The 21,385-nt window shown below is 44.7% G+C and overlaps 4 protein-coding genes across 4 annotated transcripts; 1 reads left to right on the plus strand and 3 right to left on the minus strand.

The window, feature by feature from the left end:
• Window positions 1-707: 707 nt before the first annotated feature.
• N7462_002884 (sugar porter family MFS transporter) lies at window positions 708-2,561 on the minus strand (the record flags this gene model as incomplete). Its single annotated transcript, XM_057074610.1, has 6 exons — window positions 708-1,091; window positions 1,152-1,442; window positions 1,513-2,226; window positions 2,284-2,359; window positions 2,424-2,475; window positions 2,537-2,561. 6 exons carry the CDS (start codon window positions 2,559-2,561, stop codon window positions 708-710), a joined length of 1,542 nt encoding a protein of 513 aa, XP_056938251.1.
• A 3,663-nt stretch (window positions 2,562-6,224) lies between these two features.
• N7462_002885 (uncharacterized protein) lies at window positions 6,225-8,447 on the minus strand (the record flags this gene model as incomplete). The annotated part of the gene is made up of 3 exons (XM_057074611.1): window positions 6,225-7,572; window positions 7,639-8,012; window positions 8,082-8,447. The coding sequence occupies 3 exons, from the start codon at window positions 8,445-8,447 to the stop codon at window positions 6,225-6,227; spliced, it is 2,088 nt and encodes a 695-aa protein (XP_056938252.1).
• A 1,135-nt stretch (window positions 8,448-9,582) lies between these two features.
• Window positions 9,583-11,282, minus strand: N7462_002886 (uncharacterized protein; the record flags this gene model as incomplete). The annotated part of the gene is made up of 4 exons (XM_057074612.1): window positions 9,583-9,930; window positions 10,005-10,361; window positions 10,447-10,848; window positions 11,034-11,282. 4 exons carry the CDS (start codon window positions 11,280-11,282, stop codon window positions 9,583-9,585), a joined length of 1,356 nt encoding a protein of 451 aa, XP_056938253.1.
• Window positions 11,283-14,820: 3,538 nt separating this feature from the next.
• Window positions 14,821-16,639, plus strand: N7462_002887 (glycoside hydrolase family 43 protein; the record flags this gene model as incomplete). The annotated part of the gene is made up of 5 exons (XM_057074613.1): window positions 14,821-15,222; window positions 15,280-15,736; window positions 15,786-15,959; window positions 16,022-16,471; window positions 16,557-16,639. The coding sequence occupies 5 exons, from the start codon at window positions 14,821-14,823 to the stop codon at window positions 16,637-16,639; spliced, it is 1,566 nt and encodes a 521-aa protein (XP_056938254.1).
• Between the last annotated feature and the right edge of the window lie 4,746 nt (window positions 16,640-21,385).

Below are 21,385 nucleotides of genomic sequence, written 5' to 3' on the forward strand. Positions count from 1 at the left end.
CGATACCCATGTTAGACTGAGATTTAAATTTATTGTGCTATAATTAATTGATTTTACCCATGAAAAAATGTTTCCGCTTTGGGTTTATAGCAGTGAATATTCTAAGATTTTCAGGCTTTGATCTCAAGTCAAGATCAGAAAGACCCGAACAATTTCTGTGGAGACACGCCATCCCACCTCACTTTCAGACCTATCCTATTATTTTATATGCCAATTGTCCTGGAGATAGTCAATTAGAATTTTATTAGATGGTTGTCAACTTTTTTTTTAAAAAGAAGCATCGATATCGACCTTACAGTATAGACCTCGAACGCAAATGTAAATTCGAAAGACTCAAATTACCATCTTATCTTGAGATTCAAAAACAATCAATTACAAAACCTCAAACCGCTTTTAGGTAACCACCATATGATTCACTATCTGGCCTATATACCAACGCTGTGCCAGGAACTTGGTTTCGAATATCATACAGAAAAAAGGGCTCCCGGGACTGTGTTTCAAGATGAACAGGGCGGAAATTTCGCAAAAAATTGATACCACTTTGACCATTGTATTGATGAAGGTTCTTCAATATAGATGACGATAATCTTAGACTAGCCATAAAGTATGTTCAATCCTTGCGTATGTAGGTGTCGCTAAAGGAGTATTCGTTACCCCGTAGATTCATGAATACCAAGAAGAGGCGCCAAAGGCCAAGGAGAAAGAGCTCAAACAACTTCCTCATGGGCTGTAGCGGTGTCTTTAGCAACAGAAGCGGCGGCAACTGCTTTGTGCTTTTCAATCTCATCTTCAAACTTGTCGTCAATGAGCTTCGTCCGCCATGGTTTCACACCTGTATCGAAAACCATATCCATTTCTTCAAGAGACCGACCAGCAGTCTCCGGATACATGAAAAAGACGTGAAAGGTCATAACAAAACAAAAGACTCCAAAAATTATGTACGTCTTCCATTGAATATTATGGAAGGCGGGGGCCACAAAGTACGCCAGTGCAAAGTTGAAAATCCAATTGGCGGAGGCAGACAAACCGACACCTTTAGCCCGGTATTTTAGAGGGAAGACTTCAGAAGCATATATCCATGCAGCGGGGGCCTTGGGGGTTTCTAATTAGCTGAATTGAACAAGAAGAACGGAGTTGTGGAAATAGCATACCCAAGTAAAGCCGTAAATAGCCGTGAAGATATAGGAAAAGGCAATCACAGCCATACCAGCTCGCCCCTTGATTTCCCATGTCAGATTGGCATTACCATTGACCTCATTGACAGGGTGACCTTTGCCCGCCATTACACCGGCAATCACGAAATGAACAATCATGCAAGTTATTGACCCGATAAGGAGTAGAATTCGTCGACCGACGCGATCGATGAAGGGAAGCATGAGACCAGTCGTGACTAAAAAAATGACATATTGAATCGCAGATGACCATAAGGTGGTATTTCCAGTCTAGATTGGTTGGATTAGAAAAGAATTGGATCCTCGGATGATTTTGAAACAACAGCCAAAAAAAACCTACCATGCCAGCCATTTCGAAGATATAGACAACGTAATACATGGCAACATTTCCTCCAAGTAATTGCTGCCACATCTGCACGCTCATACCACACATAGTTCGCTTCCAGATACGAGGGCCAAATAGGGCCAAGAATGAAACATCCTTTGCCTCGTGAGCAACCCGAGCAGCCTGTTGCACCTCCTCAAATTCAATCTGCACAACAGGGTCATTGCTATTTCCATTGCCGTGAAGTATGGCTAGGGTTTCCAGGGCCTCTTCCCAGCGTTCCTTCCCAGCCAGCCAACGGGGCGACTCGGGAAAGAAAAACAATGCAATGAAGAGGATAAGCCCAGGGACAGCCTGGATTCCCCAACATATACGAAATGCCGCAGGGCCAGAAACACCAACCGCACAACCATATGCGATTAGATACATGATCAGAATACCCCACTCGATTGCCCATTGTTGGATGCCAACGATACGACCACGAATGCGAGCAGGGGCCAATTCTGACAAGTAAACGCAAGTCTGAGATGAGGTGACACCCACGGCAAGGCCACTGACAACACGGCCGGCGACTAAGTGTGTCACATTTTGTGCGCTACATTGAACGATGGCGCCAATTATCCAAACAAGCGAGGCAACCATGAGCGCTCCGCGACGACCGAGGAAGTCAGATATCCACCCTGCTGCGATCGAGCCAGCAAAAGAACCGGCAGACATGGAGGCGGTGATCTGTCATATTGTCAGTAAGTTGTGATCCTCGAGAGACAATATGTGGAGGAAACATACACCTCCTTGGAGATTAGAATCTGGTGACCCAAAGTAATCGGTATAGGTATCGACACCAATCCAGGCACTCATTGAACTTCAGAGAAATTTTAGCATAATGAACCACTGTTTTCCGATTTCCATCAAAGGGGTTTTCGTACCTCACATCGAACCCAAATAGGGCACCGCCAATGGTACCAAACGCGGCGAGTACTTTCAGAAGTTAGCAGGAGTGAAACACATGCGAAATGTTAATGTATGGATTCCAAGATACCATAGATATTTGTGATTCGGTACATTGTTTTTAACGGGCTTCAACTGGATTCGAATGTTGGAAATCATGCCAATAATGTTGACGTATGTCTGTATTTATAAGGTGCGTTGGATGGTTCCACAAGGTAATGTATGCCATTCAGGTTGGCTTCCATCAAATATGGGTCCATATCAGAAAAAGGTATAGTGTATTTCATCAACCAGTTTCGAGTCAGGGTCTGATGTCGGCCGCGGAAGGGATCGCCCGAGGATAGATGCGGAGGAGGCTTGGAGAAGCCCGGGGTGGGAAGGTTGGAGAAAGTCCTGCGTCATTGGAGGAGACGCGTGGAGGCCGAGAAAAAAGAGAGCCAGTCGGGGCATTCGTGTCTTTCGGTTCGGCCTAATCTGCGGGTTTTTAACCGACAATACTACAAATTTATCCGAGATGATCTCGAAGGTTTGAGGCAGGTCGGTTCCGGGCTACCTTTACCGAACACTCTGGCATGCTACGAGCGATTATTATTCCAGACTTCTTGATGCATCACGCCGAAACAAGGCGAGGTCAAAATTTATAACCTCACCCGTCGAGAGCAAAGCTGGTTCCTTGCCTCAATCCTCAAACCTTCCCGATCGCCCGATATTATGATACGCAGCCGACTGCAAAGCTACTATACAACATGTTCCCCGCAATTTATTTTTCGGTATATCGAGTGATGCATTTGATAAAGGAAGATACAAGCAAAAGATGACTATGCGGGTGGAAGGAGCGGTGGTGGAGATTTTGTTAACCGAACCATAGTAGCGTGTCAGGCATGGAAGTCATCTGTCTTAGAATGGTGTCATTAGCATGCGTATGTACACAACGAATCTTTCATTGACACTCAGTCCAAAAAATCTTCAATTGAACAGGTCTGATATTCAATGAACAGAGAGTAGAACTGGAAACCCCATGATATTTTACGGGAAATATCATGCAGCGGAATGGCACCAGTAGGCACTCATTTTGATCATTCACTGAAGAGACAGGTGAGAGAGTCGATATCAAGCGTTGGTTTTGAATTGGTTTAAATATTTGGCTATAGTATATTGAACGAGAGAGAAGCCTCAATACCGGATATCTTTTCTTTGAAAAGTCAGTATAATCAGGCCCTGTGCACGATAGAACAGGCTTTTGATCCAAGCGGCCCCCTCAAACAATGGCTTCGCGGCGTTGCGCCACAAAATAACGAGAGATCCTCTTGGCATCGTGCCGAGCGATCCGAGTGGTGACAGCCCCTGTACTCGTTGAGAGGGTGGCGTTCTTTGAAGGTCAGAGCACTCGGCAACTCTTTTTCGGTTTTTCTTTTTTCTTTTTTCTTTTTTTTTTTTAAAACCCATCTGATTCTATTCTAAGTAAAATCTTTCACATATTTTCTTGACCTTCGAATACTGGGGCTTGCAATATTTGAGGGATGCTCTGTCAGTAATTTGACGCAGATGCACCCGGATTATCACTAGATAAATACAGATCACTCTTATTTAATTGCAGCAAAAAATACTCCAGCCCTAAGATCAGAACCCATCTTGACATTGATGAACAATATCTGTATCAACCACACACCTTTCAAAAGCCACCTAGTTTCTAATTGCTATGCTACTTTTGAGAGTGCACGTGTAAGCAGGCATTTACCCTTGCGCCCAACTCGGATTTGAAATCCGTGGCATCGTTGTACAGGAATATTAGTATGAAACTCAGAGCAAACGCACCAAGCTTACTACTCATTTCATCTTGAAAGTTTGCCCAGACATCACAAGAAACACTTATCTGTATGCCATTTGCTGCCAACCTATCACTTTCGTAAGCTTCCCACACCGGGTTTTCGAACATTCCATAGTCCTGGTTAACTAACATCCATTACCATCTAGCTAAGGCTAGTGGCTCTCTGGGTTGGCAAGCTGCTTGCCACACATAGAAGGTGATTCTTTTACAAATACAAATTGAAGAAAAGGTGAATTTGACCGCGGGGTTGGCGTGACGATGGATAATGGCTGCTACGGCAAAATTCCACTGATCACACAACAAGGTTTTCCAGGCCTCTTTGTCTTGGATTCTAGCCATAGGTTAATAAACTAGCTTGGGTTCTGTTTATCATTGAACTATGATCGATACCAGAGACCGACTACTAACGTAGCTGGCCCATAGCCTCCGTATAGGAGCTAGGTCAGAGTACATCCTCCTTTCACTTCGATCCTCAGCTGAAACCCTGCCCAAATCAGGAACAAAGGGCTGATGAGTAGTAAGGAGGATATATGACTGCTAGGTTCAGTAATAATGGCGTCAATGTACCACTTAGACCTGTTGGTGGATCTCTAGGTCGAACTGCCGAGGGTGGTCGTTGGGGTGAAAGCTTCTCACGAGTCTGAGCGATCCCTTGAGTGATACATGAATCACCAATGTGGCTAAAATGTGCTCCAATATTATGTTTTTCATCCATAATGCCGAAATTCTTGATCATGGTGACCTAGACCGAGAATGAGAATATAATTGTTGAGACTTTCGTTCGCTTACCCGGTCATGATATTGGTCGGTTTCTCCGTAGTATCCTCCATGGTTGTGCCAATCTATCTGATAAAGTTCTATATACTGTGACTACGGATTTAGCGAACGATGGATCTTTGTTGCAACCTGCTCGGCCCCAAATGAGTATTAGCAGTTCCCACAGGCGGAATTCTGAGGATCAGCTCATATGGAAGAAGTCATTCACGTCCTGCTCAGGGCGGTTTATGTTATGAGACTCCAGCTCGATGGTGGCATATTTTCGAGACATTTGAATTTCTCGAGGCTATGTATAATCAGCAAAATCAACTGGCGGTGACCCGTTTCCTACTCCACAGCTCTTTGAAGGGGAGAACATTAGCGGATGGGACAAGGTGTTCTCTGAATGCACCGCACATCCGGAAACAAAAGCTCTTGACGGCCAAACCTGATAGTAGAGGCGGTACGACCTGAAAATAATGCATAAGCAAATGATCTCGGGGTTTCTCTATGTCCAGAATTATCAACCAATTATCGTCCTCTTCCATTGATCCGTTCTTCAGTCTCGAGACAGGCGAGAGTTTCGCGTATTAAACCTCAAAGTCTCCAAAATATTCCATTTCGGGATTTGAATTTAGTTTTGATTAATAGCGTGGACTACCGCTGCTCATTTTATTTGAACCTTTTTCAATCTTCAATCTGCATATCTACATAAATAAAGTAAAATGTACATTTAATCTCAAATTCGGAAGCCAGCGGTACAGAGTAGAATTTTCTGAGACTCAGTGAAATATTAGGTCTTCGGTAAAACATAGTATATACGTATTTCCACGTCAGTCTGTTGGACAAAACGATAGAGAAAACAGTTGACTAAACTGCACCGTCTTTTAAGTAATAAAGACTACACAAGTGTGCTTACCAGACATTCGTGGCTCTGAATAACATGGTTTGGAAGGAGTTGCGGTTCACCACATACGGCTTTTGCTGAGGCGTCACGCAAAGGTAGAAAAATTGCTATTCAAATGGACAGACTTCCAAGATTTTGTTCCAGATTTTTTCACTCTATGATGTCTTATTTATCTCTATTGTCTACCCAATGACTCCTAAAAGTACTCGCGCACAGAATGAAAGGGCTGAAGTAAATACAAATCGTGAGTCAGGAAAGAAAAGGAACGAAGCCCGGTAAGAAAAAAAATCATAGTTTGCTCTTAGGCTCTTGATTCTTGAGCAATGCCGTATTCCATGGGTATGGGTCGAAAACCAGGTCGTTAACGGGGTTTTCTTGGCTAGCTCGGCGGAATAGATCTTCGTACACTTGGCCATCATATCGACCCAGGCTGCTGTCGAGCTGCCAGTCAGGAATGGCCCAGGCGTCCACAAGGCGTACAGCATGCGGGCGGATCTCATCCAACAGCTTCATTACAGCGGTAGTGCGGGTCAAAGTAATTTGTCGCACAGTTACGGCGCCAGAGGAGAAGAATTCAGCAGCCTCACGCTCCAGGGTGTGCAGAGAATACAGGCGGAAGAGTTGGTGCATGAGGATCTTGGTTTCTTGGTCCAATGCCTGTGAGAGCTGATCAGAGGAGACAGCCTCATAAAAATTCTTGACGACAAGATATTGAGAATGCGCAGTAGAAAGGCGCCAGAAATCGACAAGGAGGCTATTCCATGAACGCTTTTCGGCATCACGGTGCTTCAGAGCCTCAAAAGTAAGATGCGCTGTGCGCCAGGCAAAAGCGGCTACAATATCGGCGTCTTCTTCAAGCACATCGAAAGAAGCACCCTTGTCGCGACGGTCGAGGTAAGATCGAAGGATACGGCAAGTGTCGTTGTCCGCAGGCTTTCCAGATAGCACGGCACGGGCTGACTTGAGCAGGTAACGTGCGACCTGCTGGGTCAGCATATAATTATCACCTTCCCAGGTAAGTGTAGGAAGGTAGTCCGAATACCATGGGCCAATGCCACTGTAGCTGCTATAGCCGTGACCGCCGCAAGCACGTCGACAGATTTCAAGGCCTTCACCGGCAGTAGTGCTGGCAAGCGCTTTCAGGCCACAGGAGGTAGCATGTAGATCCGCCAACAGGTCAGCACCGGCTCGAAGCTCTTCAGGACCAGGACCCCGAGAGTTCTGGCCAGGAGAGGCGGCTGCCTTCATACGATTCTGGTTCTCCTGATAAAGCTTCATCATACCGCGACCAGTGAAGTGCAGAGCATACATAGATGCTAGAAGGGGGAGGAGGCGGACCTGCACCATCTTATAGTTCAGGACTTGGTTTTCGCCGGCATTGGCATCTGCATCACGGTCCTGGAACTGTCTTCGGACAGCGCAGTAGCGAGTGGCAATGGTCACACCGCGCGCCAGGACACCACCAGCCTGAAGAACGATGTTGGAGCGCACCCAAGTCAAGGTACCGTAGACCAGAGACGGCAAAGCAGGACGGACATACTTGCTCGTTTCCTTATCGATGCGAGAGAAGCGGGCCAACATGTTAATATGTGGGATCTTGACATTGTTGAACAGCAAAAAGCCGTTGTCCATAGTACTGTGGATGAATATTTGTTTAGCAAAGTAAGACCTCAAGGTTCAGAATTTTTGGCCGATCACTGACTTGTACCCAAACTTCGGGCCAATATCACCCACGTATACATTCTCAAGCGGCTGATGTGTCTCCAGATCGCGGACCTGCACCACAAAGGGGTGTGGGCCGTAGTTCTTACCACCGATGAACAGCTGCGCCATAACCACGGCGTGATTGGCGGTGCGACCCAGAGAGCCAATCCACCACTTTGAGGCTGTCAAGGTTGGTGAATTGATCGTGAAGGTTCTGTCCTCTGGGTTCCAGGTAGCAGTAGTCTCAAGACCACGAACATTCGATCCGTGACCCAGTTCCGTCTGAGCGTAGCAGCCGATGATCTGATATTTTTCGGCCCGTTCGAGGAACAGCTTGTGCTGCTCGGGGGTACCTTGTTCGCGGAGGGTTACCTAGAGGAAGGCAGCCGGAGTCAGTCATCACACGTCCCACTCCGTTATCACAAGATTCGCAATACATACCAGGAACATGCTGGCATGAAGGCCATAGGGAGTGGGTTCTCCAATGAGGTCATTGGCGGCATGAAGTTCTTCCATTGACCACTGGTTCTGCTCCGCCAGCTGTTGCAGACGCTTGGCCTTGGCCAGCGAACGCTGAAGCCGCTCCACACGACCCAGGGTGTGGTTTTGAGATTTGTCGAAGACAATCTCTGGCTGTAGAACGCCCAACAGCTTCTGTTGTCGATCCAAGGCTTCCCTAGAGTGAAGAAGCTCTGACAGTTTCTCAACATTGACATTAGATTGCGCACGCTCCTGTGCCAGCAGCTCGGAACCCTGCGGGCCCGAGGGCTTTAGGGCCTTGACCCAGTCTGGGGGAGGAGACGGCATGATATGGAGAGATTGAGTGTGATTGAGGGGAATAGGCACTAGGGAAGACAAACAGAGAGGAGGAAAACCTGGGGAGTTATAACGCTGGCAACTCCTCCACGGGGCCCCGGTGACGTTCTAGGCCGAGGGTGGCCGAATCGGGAAATTGCCTCGGCAGAACTGGCGCGCCCCGATGAGGTAAGCACGGCAGACCGAAGAGCACCGATGTCGCCGAGAATTGGATAATGGCAAGTATTTTGGGAAGAGCAATGGAATAGAAAGGCTTGTTGAGAGGACTTGGGCTTACTTAGCACATTGTTAGCCGTCGAGATTTGAAATTCAGATTGATCTTCGTTCGTGTGTGCCTTGGTATTCTGTCTTCGCTCTCAGCGACTCTGGAGCGCTCGGCTGGGGTTCCTCCGGGGTCAGCCAACACTCGCTATTACCGAAGTCGGGCGCCAGGGCGACAAAGTCAGCCTCTGCTTGAACTGACCGAGTCTGCCGGCGGCTCTAACACGATCCTGGTAAGGAGTAACTACGACTACCTTGGCATGGTGGCAATAGGCTCATATTGGAGATTTGGTAGCGCCCTTAATCCCTTTTGGACCTCGGCTTGCTGACTCTCGTATTAACGCCCCCTAAAACAATAGAAATCTACTAATCGGCACTGTCAAAGCCGGATAGGTTTTACGGCTCAGCCGAACCATCTTCATTCTTCCCCGATAATCGGAAACCCCCTGCAGCAAGGAAGGCCACGGGAAACGGAACCCAGGGAAGAGAAGTCGACTCAACCATTCTTTGTGTCGTTCAATGGATGCACAACCCATGACTTCATAGCGTGATCTACGTAACATGTGAAAGGGGGATATCCTGTACATTCCTGTCAAGATTGGACAGGTAATTTCTCGGGGCAGGACAGCTCGGGAGGGCTAAAGAATTCGGATCAGATAAGAAAAATTAGGCCTTGGCTGCTGGCGCTGGGCTTTCACATGTCAGACATCATGCCCTCTGCTTCCTTTTTCGCGTTTCGCCTGTGCGTCATTTGTGAAAAAGTCACGAGCCTGCCCCGTCTATTGAATTCATATGAACCCCATCTACGCTTCTTCTGCATATGCCATGGCAATGTTATCCTTGATTCGAAAACCAATCTCCCCAGTCATTCGCTCCGCTGCACCCGAGACACACGAGGTAATGCAAGCCAGGCCACAAAGATTGCCCCGGACAAGGCAATTATGAATGGCTGCAGCACTTGTACCCCCTTGGCCTGTGCCATGGCACCTACAGCAAAGGGAAGAATTGCGGCTCCAGAACCACCGAAGGCGGCGCAAAACCCGATGGAGCTCACGTGTAGGTGCCGTGGCAGCAGCTTCGTAACCATTACCACTGCACCTGGGAATAAGGGCCCGAGAAAGAAGCCCTGGAGCGAGACAGCGACAGCTGACGCGTAAAACTGAGGCACCAGCCACAGTATTACCCCAAATACCATCGAGAACAGAATATACGCCTGCATATTGATTAGGAACACAATTCGGACCTTGTAGGGCTCACAACTACTGTTGAGGGAATGCAGATACTGACCGCGATTGCTGTCTTCTCGCCAACCCGCGGAGTTACAAAACCTAGGATGATCCGTCCCACTGTGATCCCCAGCCAGAACCCGGTCGCGGTCATTCCACTGGCAAAAGCATCTCCGTGCCGAACTCGGATCATGAAGGTTACTATCCAGCCACCAAGCGCGACTTCCACTCCGACATAGCCCAGCAAAAATAGCGCACACAGCCAGGTCACTCGGGCAGAGGGACGTTTGAAAAGAGCAGATCGAAGACCACCTTTCTGATTTTGCCCGACAGATTGGGTGGCCGCCCTGAAAATGGCACCAGTGGCCTTCCAGAAGCAGGCACTACAGGTAACGATCTCGATGACCGCGCAGCCCACCTAAACATCATCAACTGATTTGAATGCTGTGAATCAGGGCAGAGGGTTGCAAAAGAGCTGAGACACGACAGAAGACCGTACTAACCATGACATAATAAAAAAAAAACCAAGGCAGTTTGGCCCTCGTAATCATCGATGTCGCGACCAATGGGCTCAACACGGCGCCAGCCCCGTAAATACCATGAAGGAGACCAAGGACCTCATTTGCATTCGCCATATTGCCAATCCATGCATTCCACGCGGCATCTTCCAGGCCGTTCCCAAATCCAGCGAAGACAAAGGAGACCACTAGAACAGGATATGGCGGGTGCAGGCAATTAACCACATAGGCAATGAGGTGACATCCAGGTCCTATGAAAGCCACACCTCGCTGACCGAGGGAGGTGTGGATGCGATGATTTAGAAAGGCAGCCAGCGTATATCCTACCAGTGGCGATAAAAAAACCAGAGACACTATGGTATACGTGAGGTGATAGTATGATTCAAGCTGTGGTTGGGGTGAGTCAGCAATCAATCTAAGTTCACGTCCTCAACACTTGGCTCGTATTCAACCGTTTCCTACCGTCTTCCGGGATGTTTTAAAACGGGAACGCACGTATGGAATCAAGGCCTATCAAGCACATGACGGGGAATTCTCATTAGCTTCTGAATTTGAAGATTTTGAGAAGTGACAGAGCAGCTTGCGAGGACACTAACACCGTAAGCAGCATCATTGGCCCCCATAACCAGAAAGCTCCAGAAAGTTGCCAGAGAGCGATATATATTGATTGGTGGCTGATTCCACTTCTCGAGCGCAGGGAACCCATCGGGAGACTGATATGATACGCTGTCTATTCCATGCTGTTCACTTCGAGCGATTGTCTCAAGGGTTATGTGATTCGTGTTGGGCGACTGTTCTTCAACCACGCATATTGAGGTCATATTAGCGGTGATGCTGTGGTGATCATGTAGTCCAAGGTGATCAGTTGCGAGGAAATTCGTTTATGAAATTGAAAGGTCAGAATATACCTGCATCAGCTGTTTTGGAGACGAAACAGAAGTCAACGATGTTAACATTCGCTTTGAAGTTCACTTTTAGGCAGTCCTCCAGTGCGGAGGCGGAAGCGGGATGTGCTTGGCGTCGGAGAATCGGCGAGTGGGCCGACTACCCTAAAGGAGAAGAATTGCTAACCCGGGTAAATGAGGGGGATGATGGCCAATGGCCATTACGTCAGGGTGAACAAGCTCTCCATCGTGCAGCAGAAGCCGAAACACCAGCAGATTCTCAGACGTAAATGGTCTTCCGTCTCTCACCCCTTCTGGAGAGTGCGGAACGCAGGATGTATTGTAGCCTGCATTGTCAGTGTCGAAGATTGAAGATGAAATACCGCATGGCCAACCATTTGACAGCCGCTTCCTTCGTTTTCTGTGCTTCTTCGAGTTCTGAAAGTCCCAGTTCATGGATGTTTCTCGGTCTTCTAGCTCAGCGCAGATAAATTGCGGGCCTACCCAGACCAGCTGAACGAAGGACGGGATTAGACGCGTGACTCCTCTCACAATATTACGCATCTCATGCGAAGATTCGACTCTTCACTTGGAGCTAAGCACCTGTCCTAGTCAGTATCCAGCGGGGGCGGGAGTAGATTCTATGAACACTAGCATAGCCACAGTTGCGAATTTTCGCGGCTAGGGGGTGGGAAGCGGCGGTGATCTCTCCACTTATTCGCCGATGACAGGGATTGGACTGAAAAGGACCATGTAAGAAGTCCCCCATTTCTTCTGTTCAAAAAATGCAGTTGTATTGGTTAGATAACTGGGAGGTGGTTTGATGATGTGGTTCAGGGGCAAAGATGAGCAAAAGAGAATGACGGAGACCTGTTCAAAAGGATCTGGCGAAACATAGACTGTATGGCTGTATTTTATGGAAGGCTTCGTTCTGTAAGGAATGATATATAATTGCGGAGACCTGAAGAAGTTATCGAATCTAGCTGGACAGTTCTGTCTGTCCTTTCAATTGGTTTTATTTCAACGAGAACATGACTCGATCCACTTTGGCTTATCAAGTCTGCCTATGATTGGATTATATGATGCTACGTATATAAATATGTGGTCCAGGCTATTTTGAATAGAGGGGGTTATGAAAATGCATTGGACGGAAAGCACCTTCACTGCATATACAAAAATAAGACTTTATCGAACTTCGAAGGTTAGTTATCTTGACGGAAAGAGCACCTATCTAGATCAATGCATAGAAGATTTCCTTGTCGAGCGACCATGATATGACCGGTACGTTTTTTTACTAAAATCAATGAACTGGCTATTATTAGTGCCTTACACCGCCCCCCCAACCCTTCCGGGTTGTGGGTGCGCCACGCATGAATTTCCACCCACACATGAATTTCCACTTTCCCACTACCACCCTATTTTTGCTTCCCTATCCAACACCACCATCTAAAGATGCCTAAATTTGATGAATCTCGTATGGCTGAGGCCTGCCTAGCTGCATCACGCGAGGAGAAGCCGAATATAGCCCGTTTAGCACGCGAATTTGGCGTGCCTAGGCGTACGCTTTCGAATCGGATCAACAAGAAAACAAGGCCTAAGATAGCAATATCTAATGCTAAACACGCTCTTGAATCCTATCAAGAAGAAGCCTTGATTCGCTGGATTCAATATATGAACGATTGCTATATGCCTATCACTCCTAGGATACTAGAAGCGTGGGCGAATCGTGCATGCTAACGCGTCAGCAAGCCGCCGATTAGCAAGATGTGGGCGTATCGCTTTATTAATAGGCTTCCTAAACATCTTCAATTAGGGCCTACTAAGCAGTATACGAAGGAATCAAAGCGAATATTAGCAGAAGATCTAGCAGTATTACAATATTGGTACGATCTTTTAGCTCAAACAATCAAGAAGACTACACCGGCACGCTTAGTCTATAACTTTGATGAATACGGCTTTCAACTAGGCGAAGGAAGATCTAGAAACGTTATATCTTCTACTACTACTAGTAGTAGTAGGAAGATAGTAGATCTTCCTCAGCTAGACTAAGGCGAAAATATAACGACTATCGAGTGTATCGCTGCCGACGGGTGGCAATTAGAACCTTGGTTTATATTCAAAGGCAACGGGATCTTTATAGAATCTTGGTTTAATCAAACAGAAAGCCTACCACTATATACTACGATTACTACATCGCTAAACGGTTAGATAACCGACGATATAGCAGTTCAATAGCTTCGATTCTTTATAGAATTAACACGCGACCGTACGAAATCGGGTGAAAAACGTATCCTAATATTCGACAGTCACGGTTTGTATCTTATATTCGAATTCCTATACCTTTACGAAGAGAACGATATCCTACTAATAGGATTCCTACTATATACTATATACCTTTGCCAGCCGCTTGACGGTAAGCCGTTTCTAAGCTATAAGCAACACTTCCGCTTAGCGAATAACGATCACGCGTTTTAGGGTGGAAGCCCTATCGGGAGATCCGAGTTCCTTCGAATAATCGGTGATATTCGGAATAGAGCGTTTAGCTAGCGAATTATTCGCGAATCGTTCAAAGATCGTGGGATCTATCTAGTCGATAGTAGAAAGGTTATTAATAGCCTTCCTATCCAAGAAATCCCAGATCTCCTAGCACTAGATCTACCGCTTCGTTTAACACCTTCACTACCACCTATATCTTCTTCTAGTATCGACCAATCGCCGCCTAGATCTATACAGGATCTAGAAAAGAATCAAAGGAAGATTGCTAGATATCAAGAGGATCTTACACTAAGGCAGCAACGTAATCTTGATCGTGTGTTTCATCATAACAAGATTGCTATAGAGAACCTAAATCTAGCGAACGATACTATTCGCAAGATTAGGGAAGCTCAACAACCACTACAGCGCTCAATCACTAAGCGCTAGGTTAAAACGCCGCTTAGTAAAACAGGGGTGCTCTCTATTAGAGATGCAAATCGTTCTATTGCTAAAAGAAATAAGAAGGAAGTAGAGGCAGAGCGGAAGCGGGTAAGGAAGCAGTGGAAGAAAGCATATGGAACATCACCACCACCAGATCCTACACAGGAATCCCAGGCATCATTAGATAGAGCAGAGGAAGCACGCCAGAACGGTGATATTTTCTTTATAGATACTAGTGGGATGTAGCGATAGATAGGAGAAATAGGAAAAGATGGAAATTAGTGTGTGGGTGGAAATTAGTGTGTGGCGCACCCACAACCCGGAAGGGTTGGGGGGCGGTGTAAGGCACTAATACCACCTGTGGAAAATCCATGGACATTGGGTCACCGCTTAATGCTTCAACTTTACCCTCAGAATTACATTAACCCGAGTCACTCCTCTCGGGCGCTATATTTCTCCACCAATCAGTCATTCGCCGGGTAAAGAACGCCCGCCGTGCTTTTCCATTTAACTCTGTATCTTGGGCGATCGAAGTGTCTAAAAAATAAATTGAACGGCCATGAGTTTTACCAACCCCATAATTCCAGGATTTAATCCTGACCCGTCCATAATCCGAGTTGGTTCGGATTTTTTCCTTGTTACATCTAGTTTTGAATATTTCCCGGGTGCCCCAATTTACCATAGCTGTGATTTGGTCAAGTGGACCCTAATTGGCCATGCGTTGACAAAAGCTGGCCAGCTTCAAATTCATACTCCGGAGCCCGGGGGTGGCGTATGGGCGACGACCATCCGGTACCACGATGGGGTCTTCTACATCGTTGCTGCGAGCTTCCAACGGTATCGTCCACAGGAAGATGACCGAGTCTGGCCACTAGGCTTCTATGTGAAGACGACCAATATTTGGGATGAAACGACGTGGTCTGACCCAGTTTACTTCGACCAGGTTGGATTCGACCAGGATGTAAGTTATGGTTTTGCCTATGACGGAAATGAGGGCTAATATATCTGCGAAAACTAGTTATTTTGGGATGATGATGGAACCGTATATTTGTCGTCGACGTATCGTAAACTCAATCCAACTCCAAGTGCCAATTTGAAGGATTTCGCTATTCACATCTGCACTGTGGATCTGGCTACAGGTCGCTCAACATCAGAACCGAGGTTAATTCGCGAATCCTCATCTGGTGTGGCAGAGGGTTCCCATATCGTGAAACGCGGTCGCTATTATTACCTCTTCACTGCAGAAGGTGGCACTGAGAGCGGCCACTGCGAATGGGTTTGTCGGAGTGACAAAGGACCCCTGGGACCTTGGGAAGTTGGACCACACAACCCTCTCTGGAAAAACGGCCCTGAAGATGAAGTTCAGAATACCGGCCATGTCGATCTAGTTCAGGACATGAATGGAAATTGGTGGGGAGTGCTTCTAGGAGTTCGACCTGTCCGACGGGAAGACCACTGGGAGGAGTCGGTATTGGGTTGGTATAGACCACCTGGCAATCTTGTCTTCATCGCTAACTTCACCAGGGCGAGAGTCGTTTCTGGTTCAGGTAGACTGGGAGGACGATTGGCCTGTGTTTAATGGTGGAAAAAATATATCCCTTAAGTCTGTTGGACGAGGTCTTTACAACCAAGAACCCCTGGTCTTCTGGGAAGACGATTTTTCTGGCTCTCGACTCCAACTAGGATGGTATCGAAAGAGTACGCTTCTAATTCTTGGCATCAAAATTACATTATGTCGCAAACTTCTAACTTGGATAAAGACACACCCTTCACAGTTGACTATTCACTCAGCGAGCGCCCTGGTAATCTCCGACTCTACGGTGGACCTTATACGCTTGCCACACCGGCCTCTCCAACCCTATTCTTACGGAAGCAAACCCACCAATTCTGTACATGGGAGACAAGTTTGTTATTTCAGCCTATTTCGGAGCATGTCGAGGCTGGAACTGTTGTCTGGTGGAATTATCTAACCCACAGCAGTCTTGGAATTCGAAAACAAGGCAACAATCGCATCATTCGGTTTCAGCCGTCAGAAGGTTCTGTAATTGAGAAGGAGCTCAGTGATACAGGTTCTGTTATACTTATTGTTGAATGTGGAGATGAGTATCGCTTTGGATTTCAGGAAGAAACCAGCTCCCATCCTATATGGATTGGAACAGTCGCCAATAAAGTTGCAACAAAGACACCTTTTGTAGGTGCTTCATTCACAGGTAAGGTTTCAGGGAGAGAGGAGAAATTCCCAAAGAAAAAAAAAAAGAATGAAAAAGACAAATGGATTACTAAATTATTATATAGGCATGATGCTTGGAATCTATGCATTTGGTGATCGCCAAAGATGTTTATCACCAGCCGACTTTGCGTATGCACGGTTTCGATGAAGCGGATTTCAGAAAATTGAAATTTATTGCCTCCATAGAGTGGATGGACATACAGCAACTATCCGCCTGTGTCTTTTGTCTCGTGGGAAAATAATGCAATAAAATAGGAGAAACAGGAACATTTCAATAATAAGTATGAAAGGTATATAAATCAAGCTTGTAACGGTCACTGTTTTCACGGCGCGCATCTATAATTTAGCCCGATATACGTGTATGTGGAGACATCGTGTAGCTTGAGCTGGGATCCCCAAATCCTTACTAAAAAGTTCTCTTCAAAACAGACTTATTAGTCTTTCTGATGGACATTGTTATACAACAAAAAGAGTCTCTGTCGGAGGATTTAAAGGAGGCAAAGAGAACAATGATATAAGTAAATCCTGCAGTGGGGAAATGGCAAATACTAGGGAGACCTCTAATTGGACGATATCTTTTTAGTACACAGTCTTTACAGGATTTAGCTTCGCATCTCCGATAGGGAGAGAATAAGCTTTCACACTCTCTTCGTTTCATCTGCTTCTGCTTTCCCTTTTGGGAGGCTTCCTCTATCGTGGTGTGTGGTGGTTTGTTAGTCTGTTCGGAGACTACAGTTCAGTGGGCGCCCACTGAGCGGTAGGTAGGCGCCGTACTGGAATGTATGCCTGAGGCTTACTGCGAGTGAGGTTTCTGCTAAGATCTTATAAAACCGAACGCAGCTTCTTTCACTCCCTACCTCTTAGAGAACCCGTTTTTACGCTGTTTTCTTACAATAACCTATTATAACTAATATTTTTAAATATATAAGTCCTTATACTTAAGCGTATTTGCTTTACCTTAGATATAAAAAGTTCCTCCTTATCGAGGGCTTTAAAATAAGCCTAGAAAGCAAGAAAACTAATATAATTTAGGCTTAAAAAGTCTGCCTACTAGTAGTATTCAGCCTAGACATCGCCAAAGCCCACGTTTGGGCCCGGGGACCGGGCCCACGGCCTAACCCGCATAGGCTTTGGGCCCGACCCCCGGGCCCGAGCCCAACCCAAAGCCCACTATGGGCCCGGGCTCCGGGCCTACGAAAGCCTATAAAAGCCTATTTTTGCATAAAAGCAAGGTCTTGGCGTTTATAAAATAGCTTACTTATCAGAATTACATACTATATATTTTATGTAGTCACGAGATATTACTATAATTGCTTTTGCTAGAGCCCACGAAAAGCCTATAGGCCCACTGTGGGCCTAAAGGCTAAGCCTACAGCCCACCGTGGGCCTAAGGACCAGGCCCAAAGCCCAACCCATTCGTGGGTTGGGTTGGGTTGGGCTCGGGCCCGTGTGGGCTTTGGCGATGTCTAATTCAGCCTACGTCTTAAAAAAAGATCTCGGCCTCCTGGATATAACTAGGCCTCGGCACGACCCGCGGGTGACCCTCGGCGGGTAACCCGCGGGTAGTTAAACTAAGCAAATAGGGGGAACTCGCGACTTGCATAATTTATGTAGATTATAGCGGTATCTTTTAGTATTTTACTTAGTCTATCCTAGTGTAGAGAGAGTCTATAGGTAGGAGATAACAACTATCTCTTGGCAGAATCGAATTCTTGCGATATCTCGCTATCCAGAGGTCCTAGGATCTCCAGACCTAGTTCAAAATCTATTTAACTCCGCGCTCTATCGTTTGATACTAGTTTTATGCTACTATCTGCGATAGCAGCGGCAGGCGTAGCTGAAATAGGGATTTTGCACCCTAACTAAGCGCGGAATTTTCGCGAACCACGGAACGTACAAACTTAATTCTAACGGACTAACTAGTAAAACGACTAGTAGACTAACTAGCAAGCTCCCCGATAGCAAGCCGACTAACAGGCCTCGCTATCGATCAATAACTACTCTTCGATAGAGGAAATCGCTTATATCGTAAGAACTATTTATAATTAATATATAAGCACCGCTAACCCGATCGTAAGGGGCTTTATCCTCTCGATCGAGCGCTACGCGTTAAAAGCGCGCGAAAATAATACCTAGGGGATAGTAGTAGTCCTTACTACTATCGCTACTATCGATAAGGGCTAGAAAGACCTTACCTAACGAATTACCCGTATTAAATTAACTACTAGTACTATATCCTCCTCCTAGTAATCCTCGGTAGCGGTATAGCGTACCTTCTGTACTGTTAGAGAATAACTACTTGTACAGGGTAGAAAGCCTGTCGACTAGGTAGGAAGATAAACGTTAAGTAAGGAAAGCAAAATACTGTTTCTTGCTATTATAGATCTCTCTATAATCCTTAATTTATGTACAAGCTTCAACACTTTTCCTATATAACTAAGCAAAGACGATAGATTATATTATAATATACGGTCTAACGTAGCCCCTATATGTCAGAGATAAGTAAAGGCTATAGAGAAGAGGGGTCTACGAATCCCTAATAGAAGGGCACCGAACCCTTAGGGTCTTATAGGTTATATATCCTTATTAGGGAGACATAGAGCTATTATAACGAAGCCTAACCGATAAGGTGTCGAGTTGATATCTAAGGCGTAAAGTTAGGAATAGCTTTATATTGTAATATTATATAACAAATTATCCTCCCTCTATAACCGCTTGCCCCTAAGCGGGAGATTTAAATAGTTAGTAGGCTTATTTAGTATAAATAGATTAAATCCTAAGGCTGTGATCCTTATATAAGTAAAGTAAATAAGGAGTATTATACTATAGAAGTAAGAGCTTCCTTTATTTATATCCCCTACCTTATATTACTATCCTTTATTTTAATACTCTTCTACCTTCTCTCTTCTATTTCTTATTACTATTCTTTCTTTATTATATCGTCTACGTTTCGTTTACTATATCTCCCTATCTTCGTACTACCTATATAGTACTAATTATACCGAAGTATTTTTAGTGTATATATTACTTATAGACCGCTATTAGGCCTTCGGGTAGTCTATCCCTAATTATAGATATCCCTCTATTAATTAACTACGTCTTAGATACTAAAGTATCTATTCTATATCGCTAGTATTCTGCCTAGAATACTATATATTCTACTATAGGTTTCGCTAGGCCTTCTACTAGGTTTTATACTAACTTCTTCTTAGTCTACTACCGCTATATTAGGCGATACCTACGACCTTTCTAAGATCTTACTATAGGCTAAGAAGGTTTTCTAGGATAAGATAGTAGTAGATAATAATACTAGGGAAATAGGAGTATAGCCCTTTTTCTAGGCTATTCGTCTAGAGATCGCCGAGGCTTCGTAGGATCTCTACTATACTTTTAATAGTGCAGAGTAGGCCTATCGCTATAAATATCTCCTTACTAGTACTAAGAATATTATAAAGGTAAGTCCCCTATAGAAATTCCTTAAATTTTCCTTAGAAATAAAGAATACGAGGTTCGTCGGGCTTATACTATAGTTTCTATAGCGCGTCGCTATCTTATACTAGGATACCCTTACCGCTTATCGATATAATCTTTCTAGAATTCTTCCTTCCCCTAATAGATTCCCTACCTAGAGATAGGGTTTATACCGGTTAAATAAGCTACTTCGACTTCTTCCTAGGGATAATAGATACCTCTCCTAGGCTTAGGTAAAACTAGTATTCTACTATAGGGTTTTAGCAGTAGTTCGTGATAGTTAGGTAACTTATCTAGTAGATCGCCTAGCTAATACGGAGGCCTATAATAATTTAATAAATATTAAATCTAATAATAAGCTAGAAGTGCTAGTAAGAAGTATTATAGATAATTTTCCTTTTATTCCTAAGGAAATTTAATCTTCGGTATAGTAAATATTAGGATAGTATCTTATTTCTATAGGCCTTCAGTAGGGTTTTATTTATTTATCTTCGACTATATACTTATATAACGCGTAGTAATAATAATATTTAGGATTTTCTTTTAGTTCTCTATTTCCTATAAGCCTATATTAATCCTATAGTATTCCCTATATCGTCTTAGGATACCTATTAATTATATTCTAAGAGCTAGCCTTTCTATTTAATAAGGAAATAAGGTTCTCCCCTAATTAATTTCTCCTCGCGTACTTCTTTAACTTTATACTTATTATTATCCTCTAATTCTAGTATTAGTAGCCTCTCGTTATCCTTCCTACTTAGTTTTCTCTAAGGTTCTAGGAGGGATATATAAAAGATATTATAGATACAATTATACTACTAAGGTAAGCTTAGACGGTAAGCTTATTTACTAACAGGTTATAGGACCCTAAAAGGGCCGATAAAGTAGGGTACTAGCTTTCTACTCCCTTTTAGTTTAAGATATTTAGTAGAAAGGCTAACTAGGTCTCTTCTTTTAAACTATATCGGTTTATAGGTTTAGTTATAGTACTTCGTTATAGTTTTAGCTACTTTTCGCTAGTATTCCTATAAGTTCCGTCGAAGGGCTTTAAGTTTCTTAATTCTTATAGATACTACTAGGACCTCCTAGTAATATATTTCGCTCTCGAAACGCTAGCGGAAATCTAGTAAGTAGCTAAGTAATACCTAGAAGGGTAATATCTTAGTTATTATATTTACTACGTTATTATATATAAACTCCGTATTCTTTAATAGTAGTAGCTAGAGTACCTAGTTTTCTACTATAAAGTATCGTAGGTAATATTTAAGTATTTAGTTTATCCTTTCTATTTAGCTATCGATTTACGAGTAAAAAGCTATTAAAAGCCTAAGCTAAACTTAGGATTAATAATATAATTTTAACTAGAATTTACTAGTAAATAATAATCCTCGATCGGATATAATACTCTCTAGCAGCCTAAACC

The sequence above is a fragment of the Penicillium macrosclerotiorum genome, assembly GCF_028827735.1.
Source record: "Penicillium macrosclerotiorum strain IBT 26536 chromosome Unknown utg000002l_segment0_segment0, whole genome shotgun sequence".
NCBI classification, from domain to species: domain Eukaryota; kingdom Fungi; phylum Ascomycota; class Eurotiomycetes; order Eurotiales; family Aspergillaceae; genus Penicillium; species Penicillium macrosclerotiorum.